Consider the following 22,252-nt stretch of genomic DNA (forward strand, 5'->3'; position numbering starts at 1 on the left):
TTGAATGGGCAGCTCTGGAGCAACCACACATGCAGTACCGTAGCAATGTGGTTATACAATGAATTAAAGTAAAAATAACCAGACTTGCCCATGATGTACCATGACTAAGCATCAGCAGGTTTTGGTATAAAGCAGATATTTAAAAAGAGGACATATGCCTTATAACTGGTGGTTAAACAAACAGAAACAGGAGCTTTTAACTACAAACAGCCCCCCCTGTGTTTAACTGTAATCTTCAATGTCGATACACCAGATGCTCTCAGAGTTTGCAACAACTCTTGTGTTTTGACAGTGTCATCACTAATCAGTTTAGCCAAGGGAAGGTAGTGCTGCAGCTGCTTTTATTCTCAGGTAGAAACCTCTTTTCAATGGCCACTGAGAAAAAAAAAAGATTTTCATTTGCAGCTGCAGGTAACGTAAGCACATGCCTTATAGCAGCTCAGCAGGTTCGGCCTTCAGAGCAATTCAGAAACAGTGGCATGGTATATGACGCCCGTGTTAGCACTTAGATCTCCCTCTGCCTTTATCACTCTTCTTTATTTGTTCAGTAATCCCCTCAGCGAGGTTTTGTATTATCACTGCATAATGACTGAGGAGTAGGTTGAGTGAGTGTGTGTGGTTGATGAGCATTGTGTGTGTGTAGCCCCGGGTCATTATCCTCTATTACAACGTGGCGTGTAATGAGATTCAGGAAAAGGGAAGAGAATAGGATCAGCTGTAAGCCTGTGGTATGATTAGCGCTGATGAACTCTTGACTGTTGGAACACTGTCCTCTGCCAGTGTCACTACTGAATTTGGTTGCAGGTACTTACAGTAATGGTGGTTATTGATTAGGGTGACCATACGCCCGGTTTTACCTGGACATGTCCTCTTTTCACGTCTTATCCGGGCTGTCCGGGGATATTTTACAAATTAATTATCCAGGTTTTCCAGGGACCCTGAATGCATTTTGAGGAACACATTAATATAAAAGACTGTAATTCCGCTAACATTTGCTCTATCTAAGAAATCCCACCAGTGTCTGAAAGCTAAGGAGTTGCTCTTTACAGTGAGCACCAAATCATTACTGTAATTTTACTCACACATGACGGAATCATTAAAGATGCCACTTTGTTTTAACAAAACCATCACACAAGAGGAGAAGAGAAAGAGGATCAAAGTCCAAGAGAAAGAGAGAGAGAGATTAAAAGAGACCAAATTACAGCGGATTTAGTAGAACATGTAATTTACTGAAGTGTATATTTAATGATTATTTAATGTTGTGTAAGCCTTGAGTTTTTTGTTATAGTTTTAATCTCTGAGGCAATGTTTCTCATTGTTTCAATGATTGAGAGATTTTAGGAAGGTTTAAATGAGATATTTCAAAGACAGATTGTTAAAATGCATAATAAAATTGATTAACTTGAGTCACCACCAGATTTTTTTCAGGTTTTTGTTATAAAGAGATATATTTTTTCCTTTAAACCTTATTGACAATAACAATTTATTTATCTGCTATATTGTGTTTTGCCATTACAAGGTAGATTCAAGAAAATGTCGAGTACTTTGATTATATAGAGGTCGGCCTTCGCATCCTCTTTTTTTTGAAAATCAAAATATGGTCACCCTGCTTTGATTTTATTAAACAGTTTTATGAACATATTTTTTATTTGGGAGTATGGTATTGCTGGATTATTTCTAAAGGTATTTCCAGGTTTGTAACATGATGAATTATGAAATATCATCCCTTTCTTCTTTCAACACACGTCTTTCAGTTCCCGCCCTTCTCCTCCTCTTGTATCATCCCAGCTGCCATGTCATCTGGTTCTGCTTTATCCTACCTAATTAATAGGAATCTTTGTTATAATGAACTGAGCATGAGCCTCTGCTCTATGCATATGCAATGAAGGCTGGCGTAGCATCTTCCTTGGTGGCAGGTTTTTAGGCATCCTTCACTATACTGTACCTCTGAGTGCATCATTCCTACTGGACAAGTTGAGGTCTGGCCTTTCCTGGCATGGTGCATACTCAGATCAGACGTGTGTGTGCATTTGTGTGTGTGTGTGTCCTGTCTTGGTCTGTACGGTGGTGCAACAGCTCAGCGGAGCAGTTCTCTGGCCTGTCATTTTTGTTTGAATAGGTAATGTAGATCTGTTCAGGCTGAAAAGACATGAGCTGGAATCACTTGTTAGGACACATGATCAAAAGTGACTCTCTGCTCTCTGCCAATCAACCCTCTTGTCACCCTGTGAAGCAGACAAGGCAACCTGCCAGTCTGACATGTGAACTTTCACAGAAACATATGCCCAACCCCTCATTCCAACCATTTTATTACATCCTCATCCTTTTCCTTCTCTGTATTTCAATTATAACGGTCATTCTTTCTTCTTTCATAATCTATTTTCCCTGTATCACCATGTTATCTTTATCCAGTCTGCATTAATTTATTCCCCTTATCACAAGGGTTTTTGTTTCCCATCCTTTCGTATTTGCCAAGGAAAACGTTACTGCTCTGCCAGACCAGATCAGAGCCCGCTGCTAAATGTAGTGGCTGCTCAAGGAGGATAGGCAGCACAGTGTCTGGCCTATTGCTGAATTATGTATTCATGATCTGTTCCAATATAAGCCCTCATATTACGTCCCCACAGGGCAACGAAGGCCAACACTGGTTTCACTTTACACAAGCTAAGATATAGATTTTGTTGCTCCTTTCAAAATGAGAAGCCTTTCTGCTGTCTTGGTCATTTAGATGACAAAACAAGCAGCTGCTTCTTCAATGTGCCATTCTTTGCATTCAAGATCACCTTCCTCAGTTCTCATATTCCGATTAGTCAACAGTAGCAACTGCTGCAGAGCATTCCAGGGGCCATCTTCCCAAGTTTCAGCTGTTGAGCGTGTCCCCCTGCACCCATGCAGCACAAAACTCCAATTGTGATCCTGGCTTACTGGCTGCACAGGAACCCCTTGATAGGAGGAAATGGGTGTCTGTGTGAGACAAATCACAGCCAGGGCTGCACAGAGGCTTGTTTGTCTTTACATGCTCACTCATCCACAGGCTGTAGGTATGTCTCACTGGCTTCATTTATAACCAGCAGCACAGAAATGCACCTTTCTGTGACAAATTGTTAAGAAAATGGATATAGCGGTGCTAAAAATAGGCACTACATCAGTAATAACGCAGTAAACTCAGCTCTGACTTAAGTGTTTTATATGACATACAAGTTATTGATGTGTGACAATGATGGCCCTGGCTCCCAAAAACATAACAAAAACATATTTAAGCTGTTTTCTTTTTACTTTAATCACCGTCTTTACTTTAATCACAGCTTCCTGATTTATAAAATCCTTAATTCTACCTAAAGTAGATCCCCAAGATCAACGAAGATACCGACATATTTTACACAATACAAAGACAGATGGATTATCCCTCAACAAAATAAAAGGCAACATGAGAGAATATGTATCTGCTGTGTGCGTCAGTGAGTGTGTATATGTGTGTGTGTGTCCATGTGTGAAGGCCTGCGCTGGGGTTACACAGGGAGAAATATATGCCAGCTGACTATCACTGTTCTAGCTGTGGCATTCAGCTCCCAAGCATTCTCCACACATAACTTGACAAAAGAAGCGGTGTCATTTGACTGAGGATCAAAATAGTGCAAGTGTAACACACACCATGGACATAGACAGCCCCTGTGGCCCACTAATGATTTCAGAGCACACATCAGACTTGTTCAGATATACACAAGCCGTCTAGATAAAAGATCTCGACACAACCAAACATGGCGGCAAGCAAAGGCGCAGAATAACAACATGTTTGTATTGTTTCCTCCCCCTGAACAACAAACGTACTTTCATTTTTACACAAAACTTTGACTTAATTTTTTAATGAGCAGTGACGAAACACACACACGTGTCTAATTTTTCCTTTTCATTGCGATTACATGCTGAAGAAATTGTGAATTCTGTTGGAAAAAAAAAAAAAAAATTGTCAGCTTTCTAAAGCTTGTGAAGGTGCTGGTAGTTTTTTCTGTTGACGAATATCTTTTTGAAAGGGCGTTTCTGGTAAAGTCCCCACAGAGTAGCATAAAATGATTAACCGATAAGGCTTTGTTTTCAGTTGCATATTACAAAGGGCCCTATAACATTTGTGTTAATGGAACCGTGCACGGAATCGACCACTGAAAACGGTTAAACGCGGAAATGGACAGAATCGGCATGAAGCGCAAGTAACGTTTTTTTAATGGAGAAATGTTTCCGGGAACCGCTTATTAGGTGCACCGCCCTCCTCGCTCCTGTCCTGGTTGCATTAAACTCTGCCTAAAATACCAAAACACTGTCTAAAAACAACTCAAATCATCACTGACTCCTAAATACAGAGCCTTCTGTGCCCGTTTAACATTGCTGTGCCTGTAAAGCTCCGCCCGTTTACCGTGTAGCGCAGTGATGCTCAGTGTTGGAACTGTTGTGCCTGGCTAACTAAGAATAATTCAGTCCGTGTTGTCCTTTAGTTGTTTTTATTCCAGCTTTTATTCCATGTCTCGTAGGTACACATTCAGTCAGCAAGCTACCTCAAGTACAACAGTTTCAGTGGGAACTTCCGGTTTACAAAATAAACGTTTGAGCAACGTTATTAGAATATTACATTCGAACAGCATCTCATCAGAGCTACAGAGGATAGGATAATTTAAATTAAGTTAATTTAAACATTAAACTTGCTTAGATTCAGTAAACCATTGATCACTGAGAGAAAATCAGGTGACATTAATGCTGTTTTCATACATCTTTATATGACATAAATAGTTAAAAAGGAGCTGTTAGAATAATACATGTCACTACAACTTATATCTACCTTTTAAAAACTAATATTTTCTTTAAAAAAAATGATAAATATTTCTAAAAAAACCCAAACTGATTTTTAAAAATTATAGTGGAAAACACGGAATTTGGAAAAAAATAAAACAGATTTTATAGGGCTTTAGTTCATCCAACTGTCTATATTAAAAAAATAGAATTTAATAAGCATTATAATACTGTATTTACTGTACATATATAATATGTGTTTTTTTTTTTTTTTACAAAATACGTCTGATTTTTAAAGTATTTTACCTTTGTTGGAATGTTGTTGTTTGTTTGTTTTTTTATCAACAAGCCAAGCTAATGCAGTTGGACTGCTGGTTTCCCTGTTATGTGCCAGACCAATGAGCTTGGTTTCTCCTGGAGACAAAAGTTCTTCATCTTTGCCCAGCAGGTTGCTGTCCGTATGGTTCTGTATGCCACAGAAAAGAGAACAGGCTGAGTGAAAAGAAAAATACAGGTTCCATTGTTGCTGGACTTTAACAACAGCACATTGAGATGGTGAAGTGTATGGGAGCAAACTGAGACTTTAGGAGCTGAAATGCCTAACCTTTACACATGCTGTGTTTACCTCATGATTTCTTTATCCCCCAGAAATGGAAGAATAGTATAAGTGCATAGCAACAGCATACTTTTCTACTTTTCTTGAGGCTTTAATTGCTTTAAGATCTTTATGAATTTATTGTGGAATGTGTATTTTTATTTTATCATTTTAAACGTTTGACTATCACACCACTCTAGCCTAAATTTAAAGCAGTGATAGTCTGTAAATATACTGGAGCTGTGAATGTGCGAGTGCGTGTGTGTGCTCTTTCATGCGCGTCCCCGTCTCTTTCTGTGTGTTATTGCAAATGTGTGATCTCTACATGCTTTATTTCATCTTTTGCACTTATAAAGAACTATAATACAGAAAAAAAACATAACTGTAGACATTGATGCAAAAATATAGATTCATAGAGATAAGGTTTGGCACTTTGTCCTTCCTCCGAGAGCAAAGAAAACATCACCAAATGTGACCTTAGTATGTGCAGAGTACTGGCAAATATCAACATGGCTGCATAAATAATGTGGGACTTTTCTCCAGCCACAAAACTTTACAAAAAAAAACAAAAAACAAGATTTTCAAGCATTTATTAAACAAACACTAACTTTTCTGTCTTCCGTATTGTCCCTTTATTCCCTTTGCGCCGTCACAAATGTTTTGTATGTTATCAGAATACTTGTACTTGGTATGACATCATCATGTGGCTCAGTCACTGGACCTTGTTATTAGTCTGACATTTATGAAAGGAAGTTTCAATGTCTACAGCTCACACTTGGCCTCACTGCAAATTGTAATGCACTCATGTGGATCCTATTAGTTTCTTTTTGTCCTTGTGGAGTCAGACGTCCATTAATTTACTAAATCACACTTAACCACCATGATCATATTACATACTGTTTTCTATTAACACATCTATTAATTTAGTATAGATGAATAAATATGAATGTTTTTTTGAGCGTTGAATAACAGGCAAGTTCATATCTGACAGTTAAATTGTAGGGTAGCTCTCAAATACCCCCCCCAACCCCCCTCCCACCCTTTGCAAGGTACCCAGTAATTACAATTTCATGTGAAATCATTATAATTTATTACAGTGTGTAGACCTTAATGATTATCGACGTTAAAGGAAAATTAGCAAATGAAGTCAAGTTTCAACTAGCTCAACTATGAAGATATGGGCTGAGTTTTCGTTTTTCTTCTTCTCTTTCTCTATTAAAGCAGGTGGAGTCAAACACAATCTATATTTTAATCTTTAACCTTTTAGTTACATTTCATTCTGTCATTACCTACCATTACTACCAATGCTGACAGACCTTACAGTTCTCTATGAAAAGTTGCATTTATTTTTTTAACGTATTCAATTAATATTTTTTACAACAATTCATATAGTACAAATCAATAGAATAATTGTGTTTGGAAAAGGAACACACGGGAATTTTAAAGCACGTTGTTCTGATGGTTCAGTGCATTCACTTTTTAGAGTTTGAATGATAAGAGTTCATATATCATATTTTTACATTTTGTATTATTTTTGTAAATATCTATCATATTTGTATGTAATTTGTATATTTGTATAATTATTATTATTAATAACAATCTCACTTTATTTTTTACTACTGATTTTTCTACTGTGTGTATCTGATCCTTATTTTTAACAGTCTTTTACTTAATTATACACTTATTTAATGTTTATTCTTCCTTTCGTCTCTATTTGTGATTTTTCTTCAGTGGCTGTAACAAAAGCAATTTCCCCCTGGGATTAATAAAGGAATTCTGATTCTGAAGACGGCAAAGTAGAAGGAATGAAAAGTTCATTTGGTTATCCAAGCAGTTAATGGTCCTAGTTCTTAAAAGTGACCTTGTGGGGTAGAAAGCAGAGCAGCACAGCAGCTCCTTCCAGCTGCACACATGGCATCCATCGGGGGCACAATCACGCACAGTCCCAACACCTCAGGCTCGGACATATGTTGAGTTTTATTTCATTCTTCTGACATTAATCCTATTCACCAGCTGTTCTGCCAGCTGCCACTCTTCAGCTTAAGGGGGGATTGCAGTTTTGGGGGCTCTGAGTACTGGTTTATCTTGGCTCCTTATTTACTCTTCATGAAGTTTTGATTGGACTGCTTTGCTTGCCCTTTTTCTTTCATCCAGGTTTCCTGAGAGGCCTTCTTCCCTCCGACCTCTCTTCCTCTATTGTCACTTTTGATAGTTTTCTTCTCTTTGATTTAGATAGAAACCCATACCTGACAAGCCCTACAAGTCTACGAGTCCTTCGTTAATGTTGGCAAACACATGAAAAGTATATTTGTTTGCTACCTAATGTCTAATGAATGAATTGAAAGCTGCTCGCCTCACCATCATCTTCCTTAAAGCATTTCTCTAGATATAGCCTGGACATGGCCTCCGCCAGTACAGTTATGATTATTGACATATTGGGTCTGACATATTTCACATTTATGTGCATTGTCTGGAAGCATACTCAAGTGTTCTCAATGTCATTTCTGCTGAAGTACGGCTGGGCAGTGGGCGAGCCAGGCCCGCAATGAATTGATCATTGCTCACTGCTCACTTTAATAATTCAAGCCTGATTGCCACAGAGTGCCGCAGTAAAATGGATTGGGAGAGGTCACATGCTGCACGGCTCAGGAGGTGAAGCCTCTTGGGGATGGTTAATTCATATATGCTTGATAGACACATGTCCTCTTTAAAGAGGTCAGGGTGCTGTGTGTGTACACAGTTTGTCAGAATGGGCAGGTCAGCTCTGCAGGATTAACACGTTGGCCAGCACAGATAAGGACCGAAGGTCACTTACTCTAAAAAAAAAAAAAAGAAAAGCTGGAAAAAGCTCTAAAAGTTGCTGGTTATTTTCACATCAATTAAATGTAATTTCTCACGTATTTAGTTTATTTAGTTTGGTGAAGGTAAAAGTCAAAAGCTTTTAAATCTACTCAACAAATACATCTGAAACCTTCGCTCAATGAAAGAGTAAATCAACCGCAGAATGTTGACAGTCATTATTTAATAGAGACAAAAACTATTACCAAATGAATAAAATGTGTACACATGGACGATTTCAATGTGCAAACACTTCATCCAAAGCCTGCCTTTCTAGCACTTTAAATGCAGAGTTATGAAAAGATACAATTTAACTGCACAAAACACTGACCCCACTTAAGGATCTAACATCAGTGCATGTTGTCATGGATGAAGGAATTACATCAAAAAAAAGACAAGAATTGCCCCCCAAAGAAATGAGAAAAGTCATGAAAGAGATGAGATGTGTTTCCAGTTACATCCTCTGGCCTCACTGAGCTTACCTGCAGTGTATTTATAGGATCTATTTACATAACCTGGGAAGGTGGCGTAAAGAAACAGAGATATTCAGTAAGTGGAATAATGATTAGGTGTCACTTAAATAAAGCCTGCCACGAGATGCAGGTGCTCCACAATACACTGACATGTCTGAAGGAGCTGGACTTCTTTATTTATGCATGCCAGGACTAATAATTACCTATTAAAAAGCTGAAATGATTTAACTCCAGCTAAGAGCCTGGAAATGGTAGAGGTTATTACAACTGTTGACGACGAGGAAAGGTAATTGCGTGAAAATGAGTGACAACGCGGTGTTGTGCTCAGATGTGTGTGTGTGTGTGTGTGTGTGTGTGCGCCCCCCCCCGCGCCTCAAGCTCCCTCTTTAGCGTTTGCATTGTGTAGCATCACCCGGGTGTGTAACCTATTGCGTTCCGATTGCTCCCTTGCAATTAGTGCCCTTTTTGTCCTCACTTCAATAACGCCATGATTATGGAGACTTCAGGAGTATTTGCAGCATCCAACAGCTGTTGTCTCAGGGACTACCGGCTGAATGACAAAAACATGTTTTCTCTCTGCATTTCATTTTCCTGGCTGCCTCTTGTAATTATTATGTTTTATTTGCTGTGATGATGGGGTCTTGTTTTTAGTGTGTCTGTGATTAAGACATTCAAAGGACTCCTCGGAGTATGCCACAGTCATTTTCTTTTCTTTATTTTTTTCATTTTTTTTTTATCAAACTCGACTTTTGATTTGTTTCCCATGCAGTGCAGAGTGGAAGTGAAATTAAACGTTCGCTCATCTTTGTCTGACTAACATTCTCACAGTTTTTATTTGAGAGACAAAATTTATGCCGAAATCAAGAAAATATACTGTATCAGAGCCTGAAGGAAGGAAATCTGACATCCTTTAAAAACACCATTCAAGTTCTTAGAGTACAAACACTTCCTTCTTTGGAAGCAGACAGATTTTTTTTTTTACATGTATAATTATAGTATACAGAGAACATAATAAAGTAAATCAAATATATTTTTATCATATGGGGCTGTAAATGGTGCATTGGGGTATAATTTATTGCTCTGTAAGTCAGCACAAAATAACAGTGATTTGTGCAATTTCCAATCAAAGCCGGTGTGGATATTACTCATCCTGCTGCTCACTTCATTAGATCCTTTAGCTTCATTTGATGTGCAGAGTACAGACTACACTAATCAACATCAGTTTCAGTCTTTTCATCACTTTTGAAAAAATACTTACATGCACTGTGACGTTAGAGTTTGTCGACTTGTGTTTTCATGGCCATTTGATCCTTTTAATCTAACCTTTGTGCTTCCTTCTGCCACCTATTAACTGAGAGGCTACTTTATTAACTCCTACATTCATTGGAAATACATTTTTTGAGGTTGTGTCAGTAAAATCTCACACTTTTGCAGCTGCATTATGGTGGTGAAGTGGTTCACACTTCTACCTCACAGCGATAAGACCTTGACTGGACCTGGGAGCTTTTCAGTGTGAAGTTTGCATTTCGTGTGTTCTTTATTTATGTGATTACTCCAGGTTCGCCTTACAACCTATTTTGGCAAGGTTAACAAGAATCTCTATACTGCCTTTAGGACTAAATGTCTGTGGTAATATGAGAAAAAAACAAAAGATGAATGAAGACCTTTACAATGTACAACTAAAGATCAAACCTGGATTTAAATCATTTGTGACCATATCACAGTGGATGAAACATTTGTTCGTGTGAGTTTTGGCAGCAATTCATAATTTTACCAGTGTAGTGAAAAATAATCCTACAGGCGCATGCGCACTAATAGCGTAGTTAATATTTACGCGTATTTTGCTACCTTAAATTTTCCTACAATAATAAACCCTAATTCTAATCCTAACCCTAACCCTAAAAATTAAAGGAAAGATTTTTTTACCTTTTTACAACATGACGGACGCGCATGCACAGTTCGCCAGGTGCGTATGCCCATTGTCGACTGTAGGAAACTTTCACGGTATGTTTGTTCTATACTATACCAGCATTAATTTATTTGTTTGTTTGTCTGTTAGCAGGAATATGTCAAAAGTACTAAACAGATTTTTGTTAAATTTTGGAGGGGATCCAGATTAATATATTGATTATGAATCAATTTGAAAAAAACAGTAAATCCTTATTTCTCATCATTGGCAAAATTTCAGAAATTAATATCTCGGTTCGCAATTGACTGATCTTTATGCAATTTGACTCTGGGTTGGTTTTCTCGATTACACCACAGAGTTTCCTCCAGATCGGAGCTGGATTGTGAATTCCATCACAATATTTGGTCAGACTGTATCGTTATCAATGAAGATGTACATTTCTTCCAAGGTTTTAAAGTGTGAATGATCATGATCAGGATCATTAATCCAGGTAACTGCCGATATATGACAAAGAGAATATTTGGTGCTTGTTGGAGGTTTACGCTCTGTGACTGCTCTTGTTGTAATTTGTTGCAGTGATATTTATTTATTTAATATATTTTTTTGCCGCTACAACAAACAAACACTTTCCCTGATCTTCTGTTTTCTAAAGGGTGGAATAATGTATACATTCAGCATCAGTTTGTCAATGATTTGGTAAATATGCATTTCCCCTGGAGTTAGAGACAACTCAGACCAATGCTAAAAGGAAGGCCTCTTGCTTTCTTTTCTTTGACTTACGGCTAACTCAACTCCCTCAGATAGTCCTTGCTCCTCTGTCAATGTCTTTTCAACACAATAAACACTCCAACACAAGTATCATCTTTCACCCAGGCAAATAGTGCACACGGTGAATCTGTGGTGGCAGACAGTTGAACTACTCTCACTGCTGAGTACTACGCCCTTTTGATGTTTTGAGACAGTTGGCCTTTACAAACATTATGGTGTGTTTGCTATAATTTATCACCAAGTGTTACAAACTTAACTTAAATGGTACCAGAAACTTTGAAACGTTTAAGTGAGAAAGGTCTCTACAGTTAAAGTATTTCATTCAGCCTCTAATACGGTGATAAAAGCTATTTGAGAACGTTGAACTTCATTGCAATTTAAAAAATATTAGATTTTGACTAGTTTGTGACAGGTCATATGTCAACCTAATGTACCATTCAGCCAGGGAACTAATCACTTCACAGAAGCAATAAAAACATTAGCAAAAACAACTCCCCCTCGACCCGCCTGAACTAATACATGCAAGAACGTAAACGTAATGCGCTTGATGCTGGATGAACTTTATGCATCACATCTTGCATGCAAAGTTTTAAAATACATGAGAGAAAACATCTCCAAGAGCATAGCCAAAGAGAAAGATGGGAGACAAAGAGAAGAAGTTGTATAATTAGAAAAGGTCAGAGGAGTCCGGCGGTGTCAGGACAAATAACAGGATTCTGCCTGTTCTTCTGTTGAGTGGTTTATACTTATACAGCGCCCACTGCCAATTGCTGAAAGCTTTATGTCCCTAATAAACCAACTTTAGCTTTTTAAATAAAGGTTCTGCTTTATTTATGTGTCCTAATCTTATACCAAGTCATCCTAACTCTTGGTTTTTCAATCATTCCCTGAAACAAAGATATCACAGATTACCTACAGAGGAAAGAAGCCTGTAACCCAAAGATATGATACTGTATAGATATTATTCATCTTTTCTCTATTAAATTAGGGATGAATATTTTCTCACTATAAGCTACAGAATGCAGGAGAGCTTCCAGTTACACTGCACAAGTCCCAGGGAAGAGACAATGAGACTGGCTTAGTATGGTAGCTCAGAAGCCATTCCCCTCTCAATAGGAACATCTCTTGGACACACACTTTAGTAGTGTTGTCCTGCATGTTGCTATCGGTGCTTGCTGCATAGTCAAAAGGGGCCTATGCCAGCCAAGGGTCCACAGGGACTGTTGGAATTGCTGGGGCTGGAGGAAGTTGATCTGGGTCCAATGGGGCGATCCAGGCTTGGTGACAAGCCAAGCTGCCTCCTGCAGGGATGCTGGGAAAATGTAAATAAGAGCCTGATAAGGGCTATTGTTTTCATTCCATTCTCATCCCAGCTGAATGGCCTGCTCCCCAGCCACAGTGCATTTTATCTTGAGAGAAGACGGGAAAAATGTAAAAGGGTGGGGGTGCTGGAGTTTTAAGATCCCCCATAGGAAAATAAAAATAAACTCACTGGACTCCTCTCTTGTTTAAGCTAATTCCCCTGATTGTGATGGCCTACTTTGAAAAGACAAGAGGAACACATTTTTTTCTTCCTGTAATACAGAAAGCTTCAGAGGTTTATCACTGACATTAAATATTACATATTTCCTATCCTGAAAAAAAATCATATCCTGTAAAGAGTCAAGTGTTCATTTGTTTTTCCTGGAATTAAACTTCCATTGTATGTGAAACAATCTGGTCAAGTTTTTAACGTTCTCAACATCAGGCGAACATTAATTAACATGTTGAAATTCCCATTAGCATTGTTACCATCTGCCAAAACAAAAAGAGACACAGGCTTAAGAGCATTCCTTTATATTTGTACACATTTTTGAGAAGAAACAACATTGAGAGAGTGCTTTAAAACAATGGCTGACACATTTTTCCATTTTCTTTCAAAACACGTCTGTTTTAAAGATTTTAAACTCAAACTAAATCCACTTTTGGTGGACTGTTTAGTCCGCACTGTTCAAACCCCGAAAGGTGTTTGAGAGCTGCTGTACACTAATCCAGGCCATTATTCACCTCTCCCAGGTGGAAGGCTGGGAGGACAAGCAGCACATTCCAGCTGCAGTTTCTCCTGTTGGAGGACTTGGCAGGTCATGTCTGGCCCAGCGGAGGGGATGGAGAAAGTGAGGGAGCGGCAGTTCTCTTGGGAGGGAGGTGGAAGAGAGAGAGAGAGAGAGAGGGAGGACTGGAGTAGAATGGAAGCTGGCACCACATTATCTCCAACTGTTGTTGCATTCCTTAATGATCAAGTGCTGGAGGAGCATCTGTGATGAGAGTGGATGTGTATGTGAGGCGAAGAGAGAGCATATGTGTGCGTATTAGCACGTATTGACCGTGTTTGTTTTATAGCCATTTAGACTGCTTTAAAAAAAAAATGTACTCGTTGCTCACCGGTGAGAAAATGTCAAGTACGAGTGCTCACCCAGAGAATGGTGATTTTGAAAGGTTGTTGTTCTTGGAGAGGAAGCTAGATCACCCAGGGGTTACAGGCAGGGAAGAAGCGCTGAGCTCTGCTACTCCCTGTGCCCTTAACCTCTGTTTTAAGAAGAGTGATCTCTGTGCCACGCAGGGAGTTAACGCACACACACACAACACACACACGGGCTTCTTCACTCTCCCTCTCTTAGGGTCAAGGGGACAAACTGTGAGCAGGGAATTGGAAAGTCAATAAAGCAGAAGTAATGTTATAATGACCCTAAGCTGAAGATGTCCTGTCGACCCCCAGCACATTGAAGGAAGTGGACAATCAAACAAAAATGGTGACTCTGCTTGATCTCTCTTTAAGTTGTCCCTAAACAAGGCCACAAAAAAAACTTCTGACCCCCTGGTACTCCCAGTTCCTCTGAAGTCTGTGTTTTTGTCAGCAGGGCAACAGTGTTTGGTTTGTGTGAGTGATGAAGAGGAGATGTTACAGGCGGATAAAAGGACACAACTTGTATACATCCTCTACTGTAAAAAAAAACTCCTCAGTGTTTGATGTTGAGGCTAATGCTAAGCACTGAAGAGTTCCAAAACTTACAACAAACTAATCTTGTTTCTTTGAATGGGAACTAGGAATTCAATAACACATGCTCTTTATTTGTGTCCAAAACTAATGATATCAAATTAGGTATGGACATCTGTATCAAATTGCAGAATAGTTGTAGTTTTTTTTTTTTTCTGTAGATGATGACATGTGCATGTGCATGTCGTCATCATCTACAAAATTTTGTCATTTTGACAAAATAATGTCAAAATGAAATGGTTTTTATTTGTAATACTAAACTACCAGCATTACTAAACATTATATCTCTCTGTTTAAAACTCTGATCAAATTAGCTGGTATTTTCTTGACTTTTTCTTGACTTTTTTTTTTTTGCTGTCTGACAGTCATTTTTGCCTTTTTTGACTTTGAGTTGAGCGAAACTTAAAAAACGAAATGCTTTTTCATGGATCAGGATATTTATTAAAGGATAGACTTGATTTGTTTGGGATAATGATGATAAAACTCGATCAAACCACATCATTAGTGTCTGGTGCAGAAGAGCAGCAGTCAAAGTAAATGTATTGTATCCAGGTTATCTTGAATCATTTTAGCACAATATTTCTGTGCTAAAATGACTGCTAACATTTAGCAGTGTGGAGATGGTTGAAGCCTGGGTCAGCCAGCCCAGTGTGTTCTTTATCAGCTGCACCAGCGACAGCATGGCAGATTGCTGCCATTCCACTTCTGATTCATTGTCTACTGGACAAATGTTAATTGTTTTCATCATTGGCAACTGCGTGAACATTTGGACGTACCAAGTCTCACTCCTTGCCTCCCACCTAATGTGTGTCTTTGCCCTTCGCCCACAATGCCTGCTTCACTCCTCATTCCACTCTTAGCTCATCTTTCTGCTGTCAGCCTGACTTTCTTTTAATGGTCGATTTGCAACGCTATCAAATAAAAACACCTCTCTTTCAAATGACACCCTAAATTTGTATCCAAGAATTTATGATGTCCAACGTTTATTTAAAGTAAAAATTGCCTTCACATAATGTTACACCCATATTATGATTTTTCTTCTAAATATAATTCAAGGCTACTGTATTTTCTTTGCAGAATCTTCCTGCATGGATAAACTTCTCTCTAAAGACTGGAAAGAGAAGATGGAAAGACTTAACACCAGTGACTTGCTGGCAGAAGTAAAAGGTAGTAATCCCAATAGTCCTTCAGAAGCACACAAGCAACACAAGTGTCGTTTGCATCATAGCTGATCATTTTAATCACACAATGAAACAAAAATGTTTTTGTGCCTCCATTTTTTTCTCCAGTTAGAAAGACTCATGCCATCAAAGTGTTTTTCTTAAAAATCTCATCCTATTTAGACCCATTCAGAGGCTCTCTTTGCTTGTCAGCAGTTTATTGTTGTTGTCCCTTCAGACGGCCGCTAGCTTTCACTACTCTGCTCTGGCACATGCTGCTCTGGTAATTGTTGAACCCAAAGTGTGCTTGATGTAAACAGAGCACGGCTGAGCTGAAAGAAGAGAAGCCGCTCAGGGAGGAGAGGAGATGGTACGGAGGCTCGCAGTCGTCTCCACAGTTAGCTCGCGTTTGAGTGGAATGTCTCGCTTCTGACAGTGAACGCCCTGCTCGGCGTATCAAGTGCACCGCAGCAAAGCACAACTCAGCACTCCCCCAAAAATTTTTGTTTATGACAGGGTGTAGGTGGGCCCAAAGATGGGTAGGGCTGCTGCTCCGCTGCTCAGTTCTTTGCACTGACTGTTACTGAAAGCGTGTGTTTATACAGAAGAGGAGAGCACAATACCAGCTGGCTGATAACAAATTTAAACACAAGGTTGCCTCGAGCTCCTACATTTACCTGCACCGGATCATTCAATCAACACACTTTGTGAGAGTGTTTTTATTCCTCATAAAGCATCTCAATGCCTTCTCAATGCAACTATTTAACATTTCCAAAACACATTGTGTACTTCATAGTAATGTGATTAATAGGACTTTCAAACACAGTCAAAGACAGTTAATTATGAATAGTTTTCCTTGATACCAAAACAAAACTCGCTTCTGACATTCAAAATTAAATTATATTATCTTTACGTGGTAAAATAAGAAAATGAAAAAAAAAAATACTGTTGAATGTACTGATTAGTATATTCATTGGCACTAAGCATTACAGACAGATGGATAAATTATACCTGAGTGTACATCACTGTACCTGCTAAGGTATGTTGTGTACCAATGTAGATAAAAGTGCACGGGATAAAATAGTTGAGCCTTTTGGAAGCTGGACTGCTGAATAACAGCCGGGGCATTTATTTCGTTTGATGCACTGGAATAGGAAGGTTACTTGGAAGTCTGTAAAGCAGGAAGCTAAGAAATTAACACTATGCCCTCTGTCTGCTGATGCATTATGGAGATGCTCTATACACCACAGTTACAAATATAAATGCTTCTCCTATCGCACAGGCAGCCTTAGATTTTTAATTAGCATGCCATTTCATATGACTGTAGACATTTCAAAGGACTGCTTTGTGCTCGGCCTTACAAATGTCTCTCTCTCTGCGTTTGATGTCTGCCTGATGTAAATACAGGCAATTAAAAAGAAGCCCAGGGTTGGAGATGAACAAGGTCCTGCTAATTAAAACACAAACAAAGGTACCAAGCAGAAAAAACCTTACGATTAAGATCTAAAGGGTTATGATGAATCAGAGTTACCATTAATTGTTAGTTTAAAATCTGGACGAAAGGCAAACATACCTGTTGGTCTGAAATGAATAGAAGAAGGGAGAGAAGAAAAGCCAACAACTACAGTACCTACAGAAGAGCGACCTTGCATATTCCACACTGAAGGCTAACCAATACCCCAGCCATTTATATTGAGCACCTTGTCAGCTCTTTAGTGACATTGTTCAGTCAAAACCTTGAAACACAAGTAGTGTAATTGTGTAAGGCAAGTGGTGAAATCTGACTGGTGAGGGGGGAAAAAAACAAACTTTGTTTCATTCTTAGAAAACAACTGAAAAATGAACTACAAAGAGAAGTGACAGATGTTGAAATGTTGGTTTAGCTATGAACAGAAACACATTCTTTAACAGCAGTTGTGTTTAAACATGCCCTGAATACTTCACTCTGTTGAAGTGAGCATGCGAGTACAGTAAACAATCAAAACAAAACAATTGTATCAACAAAAATCAGCGATTGCTTTTACAAGGTCTGCGAACCCAACTAACCATGTAAATCTCACAGATGACACATCTGTAATTAAAGCTGATTGTCAGGTAGGCACACAACCGTTTTCAAGACGAGAGCCTCAATACAAACAAGCACTATAATCCAGTGAAGTCAGAGTGCTTAAGTCAGACATGTAGAATGGGGTTCTTGAGGGTTAATGATTTCAAATCTCCATCTGTCTTTTGTTCGCTGTTAAGGCTTAGTATCTGTGGAGCAAGGTAGAGAGGAGAGGGTTTTTTTTTATGGGGCATTAGCGGTGGATTTCTTTTCAGCAGCCAAATCTTGGTCTAACTGTTTGTTTTCATACCTGAGCTTAGCTGTCAATCTGCAGGAACGATGAAATCTCCTGAACAAAACCACAGAGCGAAAAGGAGAGGCCGATTGGAAAGGCTCCAAACCACACAAAGTAGAAGATAATAGGAGGCATGGTGGATGGTGTGCAGTAGAACAGGCATGAAGAAAAACATTTTGGGAAGAACTTGGAACTGATAGAAATATGTAGCTACAGCTAAATTTTTGCCTGAAATTTTTGAAATACAGTAATAAAAAATAAGAAGTTTTGTGACAAAATTCATGCCTAATGTATACATAGACTATTCACAGACACACACACGCATGCACACCCACGCGGTTGCTTGAATTCACACAAATGGAGTTCACGGTGTCCAGTGGAAGATAAGAATCCTTGAGGTTGCATGGAGTGTCTGTGCAGGGTCTGAGCCTCGTACGCAATAGAGCTGTTTAAGTTTCCCTGCAGAGACAGTTTACTGACCTCCCGTCGTGGGCAAAACACACACACACACACACACACACACACACACACACACACACACACACACACACACACACACACACACACACTTGCACAGAGTGGAAAATGTAGTGACTAAATTGAATCACAAGCTGTATTCTTTCTCCGGCAATCTGCTTTGGAAGAAAAAAGGGAAAAAGAAATAAAAGCTTACCACTGTAGGCTATCGTTGAAAATGCAGCTTGAATAGTAAAGCAGAGAAAACAGGGCTTTTGCACTGTCACAATCAATTTGAGAATGGTGTCTACATGACAGTGGTCGGGTGCACACAGGCATTCCTGTGGCAGGCAGATAAGTGGAAGCTCTTTAGCAATAGAACAGAGGGCAAAGCAGGGTGGCGGCTGAAACTGATGTGATGTTGGCCCTACCTGTGCTGGCCACTCCGTGCATGGAGCCCACTGTGAGAGCACAGAGCCTATATTGTTTAGGCAGTCCCACTGGTGTTTACTGAATCATGTTTATTCAATTCAAAATGTACCTTTCTTCTTCAAAGCATAAATAAAGAAAAAGGTTTTGATATTTCTGGAGATAAACCAAATATTTGTGATTACGCTCCCATACAAACTGGACTTCCTTAGCTTTGAGAGTCGTGAACAAAAGCAATTCTGTGGAGCTAATTTGAAATGTTGAAAGTGTTTATACGATATACAATAAATTATGTTTATTATATATACACAAACATACAAAATCATTCACACTAATAGCATAAAACAGTATCTGTCCAGTCGCTTAAGTCAAAAATGCCTCAGTTAGCATTTTCTCTACAACACTTCAGTCAACTGTTTGCCCTGTGCACTCAGGTGAAATATGAGCCACAGTAAATCATTATTCCTCGGGCCACATTTGCCAGATGAATGCATGTGAGTGTTGGACGGTGTGTTTTTCTCCTCTAATGAATTGAGGAATTCAGCTTGTGGCAATGAAGGTAAAAAGGGAAGTGCTGTGCTCCCATTTGCTTAAACGGGTGAGATTGGGAAAGAATTTTTCTGTGTTTTTACTGTTTAGCAAAAATTGTGTGCAAACCAACACAACATTTATCTTTCCATTTAAGAAGAATGTTTTAGTTCAATGCTTTTTCACATCAGGGTCTCTCCTTAAAGGGATCCTCCACTGTTTTTACAAAACCTTTGAAATGTCATTAGAAAATTTATGCCTAACAAAATGCATTATTTTGCACCATATTTGTTTTATTAACTTTTAAAAAGGGGATTATTTTACCGTTTTCGAGTCTGAGCAGCAGTCCGATCATGGTTCCCTGTATTTACGAGGAGGGTCTTGCTGGCTGTGGGGTGTTTCGGATGGGCTACAAAACCGCCTTAACGGGGGTTCCAGGACCCAACCAATCAGAAAGGGTTTGAAAAAAACATAATTTCCGCTACTTGACTTCCTGCTTGGTTACCGCTTAAGCTTATAGGTCATGGAAAATATGACCCAATCCCTAACCCTATTACAATATCTTATTTTGAAATGCCAATCAAGACCAGACGTTAAGTTATAATTCAGAAACAAATAAGAAGAGGCGGGTGTTTCTGCCTTTGAAGGGGGTGCACCCGCTTACAAACCAAAATGCCCTTTTTTGCTACTGGTCAGATGATGTTGGTATTTACATGCAACCGGAGCTCTTCTTCTCTTCTTCATGCCGTCTACGAAACAGCAGAGTAGGAACAGTCGCCCCCTGCGGTCACAGATTTTTTCGTCTCACAGATTTTGTTTATCAAATTTCCGTAAACAAAAGAGGTTGGATCGACTTTTTTAACTTTTACTGATTTTTAGAGCAACCCAAAGCAGCTCAAGTTGTCATTTTGACTGAAAAAGCTGCACAATGATCCTGAATGCTTCACCTCCTATAGAATTCAATGAGTTGAAGGGGCAATTTGCGTCATCAATTCAATTTCAAAAACAAATATGGTGCAAAATAATGCATTTTGTTAGGCATACTGTATATAAGGACATTTCAAAGGTTTTATATGCCACATTTGTAAAAACAGTGGAGGTTCCTTTTGAAGCAAAATACAAGTCAAACACAGATACACATATTACAGATACATTTTAAAGTTTGAAATGAGGTTTAATAGTTGTTTTTTGTTATTTTTTTTTTTAAATACAAAAATACCACATACTAGATTTTAAAGCTTGGATCATCGTCATTGTTTTTCATTGTGAATAAGGAATATTAAGATTTTATTTCCATACTTGTTAGATATTGGTTATATGCAACAGGAAAGCTAAAACATGTTATTTGTACGAGACCATCTACATTTTATTCTTTATTAATGATCAGGGGAGGTGAAAGTAGTGCCACTTCTCCTCATCCAAAGGAACTATGGTTTTCCTTCCTGGTAAGTAGGTTTGACCCAAGACTCTCAACTGTCAATGGAGAACGCTCAGGATCCTCCATAAAAAGCATCGGTACTCTCATTACTACCTCTGCAAACTCATTGAATAGAATTTTAGGGTTTCAAAATTGATAGTGGAATATATTTGCTTTATATTTCTCTTTTTAAGGGGAAAAATCAACTGACAACCTACCAAAAGTCAATTCTTACTATAAAATAATGATTTAATCTTCTCTGTCCAAGGTTCTTGTCATTGCATCTATTTTATTCATCTGTGTGAGCTCTGGATTAGCCCCAGACATATAGATGTAGTGTTGATGCAATTGAACAATAAAGACAACAGTGTAGAAGACCTTTAAAAGATCTGCCATGTGCAGTTCAAGGGAACAAACACACTCTTAATCAGTCATGTAGATAAATAAAACAATAAAAGTACCGTATGAAAATAATGAGATGACATCCAACTAATTTGCTTCAAAGGATCAACACACTGTTATTCTGACAGTCAAGCCCTATGGTTTTTATGTACTTCACATACTTTAAGTGTTTTGTATACAAGGAACCTTGAAAATTGTGCATTCTTTTTGTATGATAAGAGTGCTAGGTCACACTGAATAGTTTAAAGGTAAAATGAAATGAAGAAAAAGACTGGATGCAATGTTTGTTTGTACGTAATCTTGAAAAACACAAAAGTTTTCATGCCTCAAAGTTTAACTCTTCATTGTTCTGAGTCAAAGAGATGCAATTAGTTGCTAATAGAACAAATACAGGGCTTTAATGTTGTTGTTTTGATTTTTTTTCTTTCAGTGCTTGTGTATCAAAGGGTCAATGTTTTTCTCTTTTGAATTAATAGTTAGGGTCGAGTATTTAACTTAGCTTTGATGAAGTACCTTGTCCAGACAGTTAAGTGCTGTGGCTTTTACATTTGCATAATTATACTGAAGAGTGAAGCAACCTCTAATATTAGTTCATCATCACTGTTCACCATGAACAGAATAACCTCAGAAAATGAAGTTTGGTGTTACTGATTTGCTTTTCACGTGCCAATCAGGGATAAACTATTCAAAGGAAAAAACTTGTAGAGATCACAAGTATTGTAGGGTCCAAAAGTGTACTAAAAAATAAGAAAATAAAATGAAATCCCTTCCAGTTTTTACACACCTATAGGAATTAAATATGTTTATTATTTTCCTGTTTTTGGACACGTTTAAATGTCTCTTAGTGATAGGTAACCCTTAATGTCTGAGAGTAATTGCCACCAGTAGAAGACATGCCTCTGAGTCATTGCTCATGCTTGTTAATGGGGATTTATTGGCAAGAATAACAGCTTTTTTTTTTTTTTTATCATGGCAGAGGCAGCCAGCCAGGTAAAACAGCTGTTGCTCATATTGTCTTGGTTGTAGGACACAGAGACGCATTAACACTATATTACTGGAAACACATTTGGCCTTGCAGAATTGTAGAACAAGTGTATCTAAAGCAAAGGGACAAAAAAGAAAGCC

At 38.5% G+C, this 22,252-nt stretch overlaps 1 protein-coding gene across 7 annotated transcripts in view; it reads left to right on the forward strand.

The window, feature by feature from the left end:
* Positions 1-22,252, forward strand: part of sox6 (SRY-box transcription factor 6) — a 138,000-nt gene that overhangs the window by 53,990 nt on the left and 61,758 nt on the right. For 6 of the 7 annotated variants that reach the window (XM_028436609.1, XM_028436593.1, XM_028436617.1 and 3 more), the window contains one exon: positions 15,474-15,563. The exons of the other annotated variant lie outside the window; for it this stretch is intronic. In XM_028436609.1, the coding sequence (XP_028292410.1) occupies positions 15,474-15,563 (90 nt within the window). The remainder of the gene's footprint in view (positions 1-15,473; positions 15,564-22,252) is intronic. 7 annotated transcript variants of the gene reach the window in all.

Source organism: Gouania willdenowi, chromosome 3, assembly GCF_900634775.1.
Source record: "Gouania willdenowi chromosome 3, fGouWil2.1, whole genome shotgun sequence".
NCBI classification, from domain to species: Eukaryota; Metazoa; Chordata; class Actinopteri; order Blenniiformes; family Gobiesocidae; genus Gouania; species Gouania willdenowi.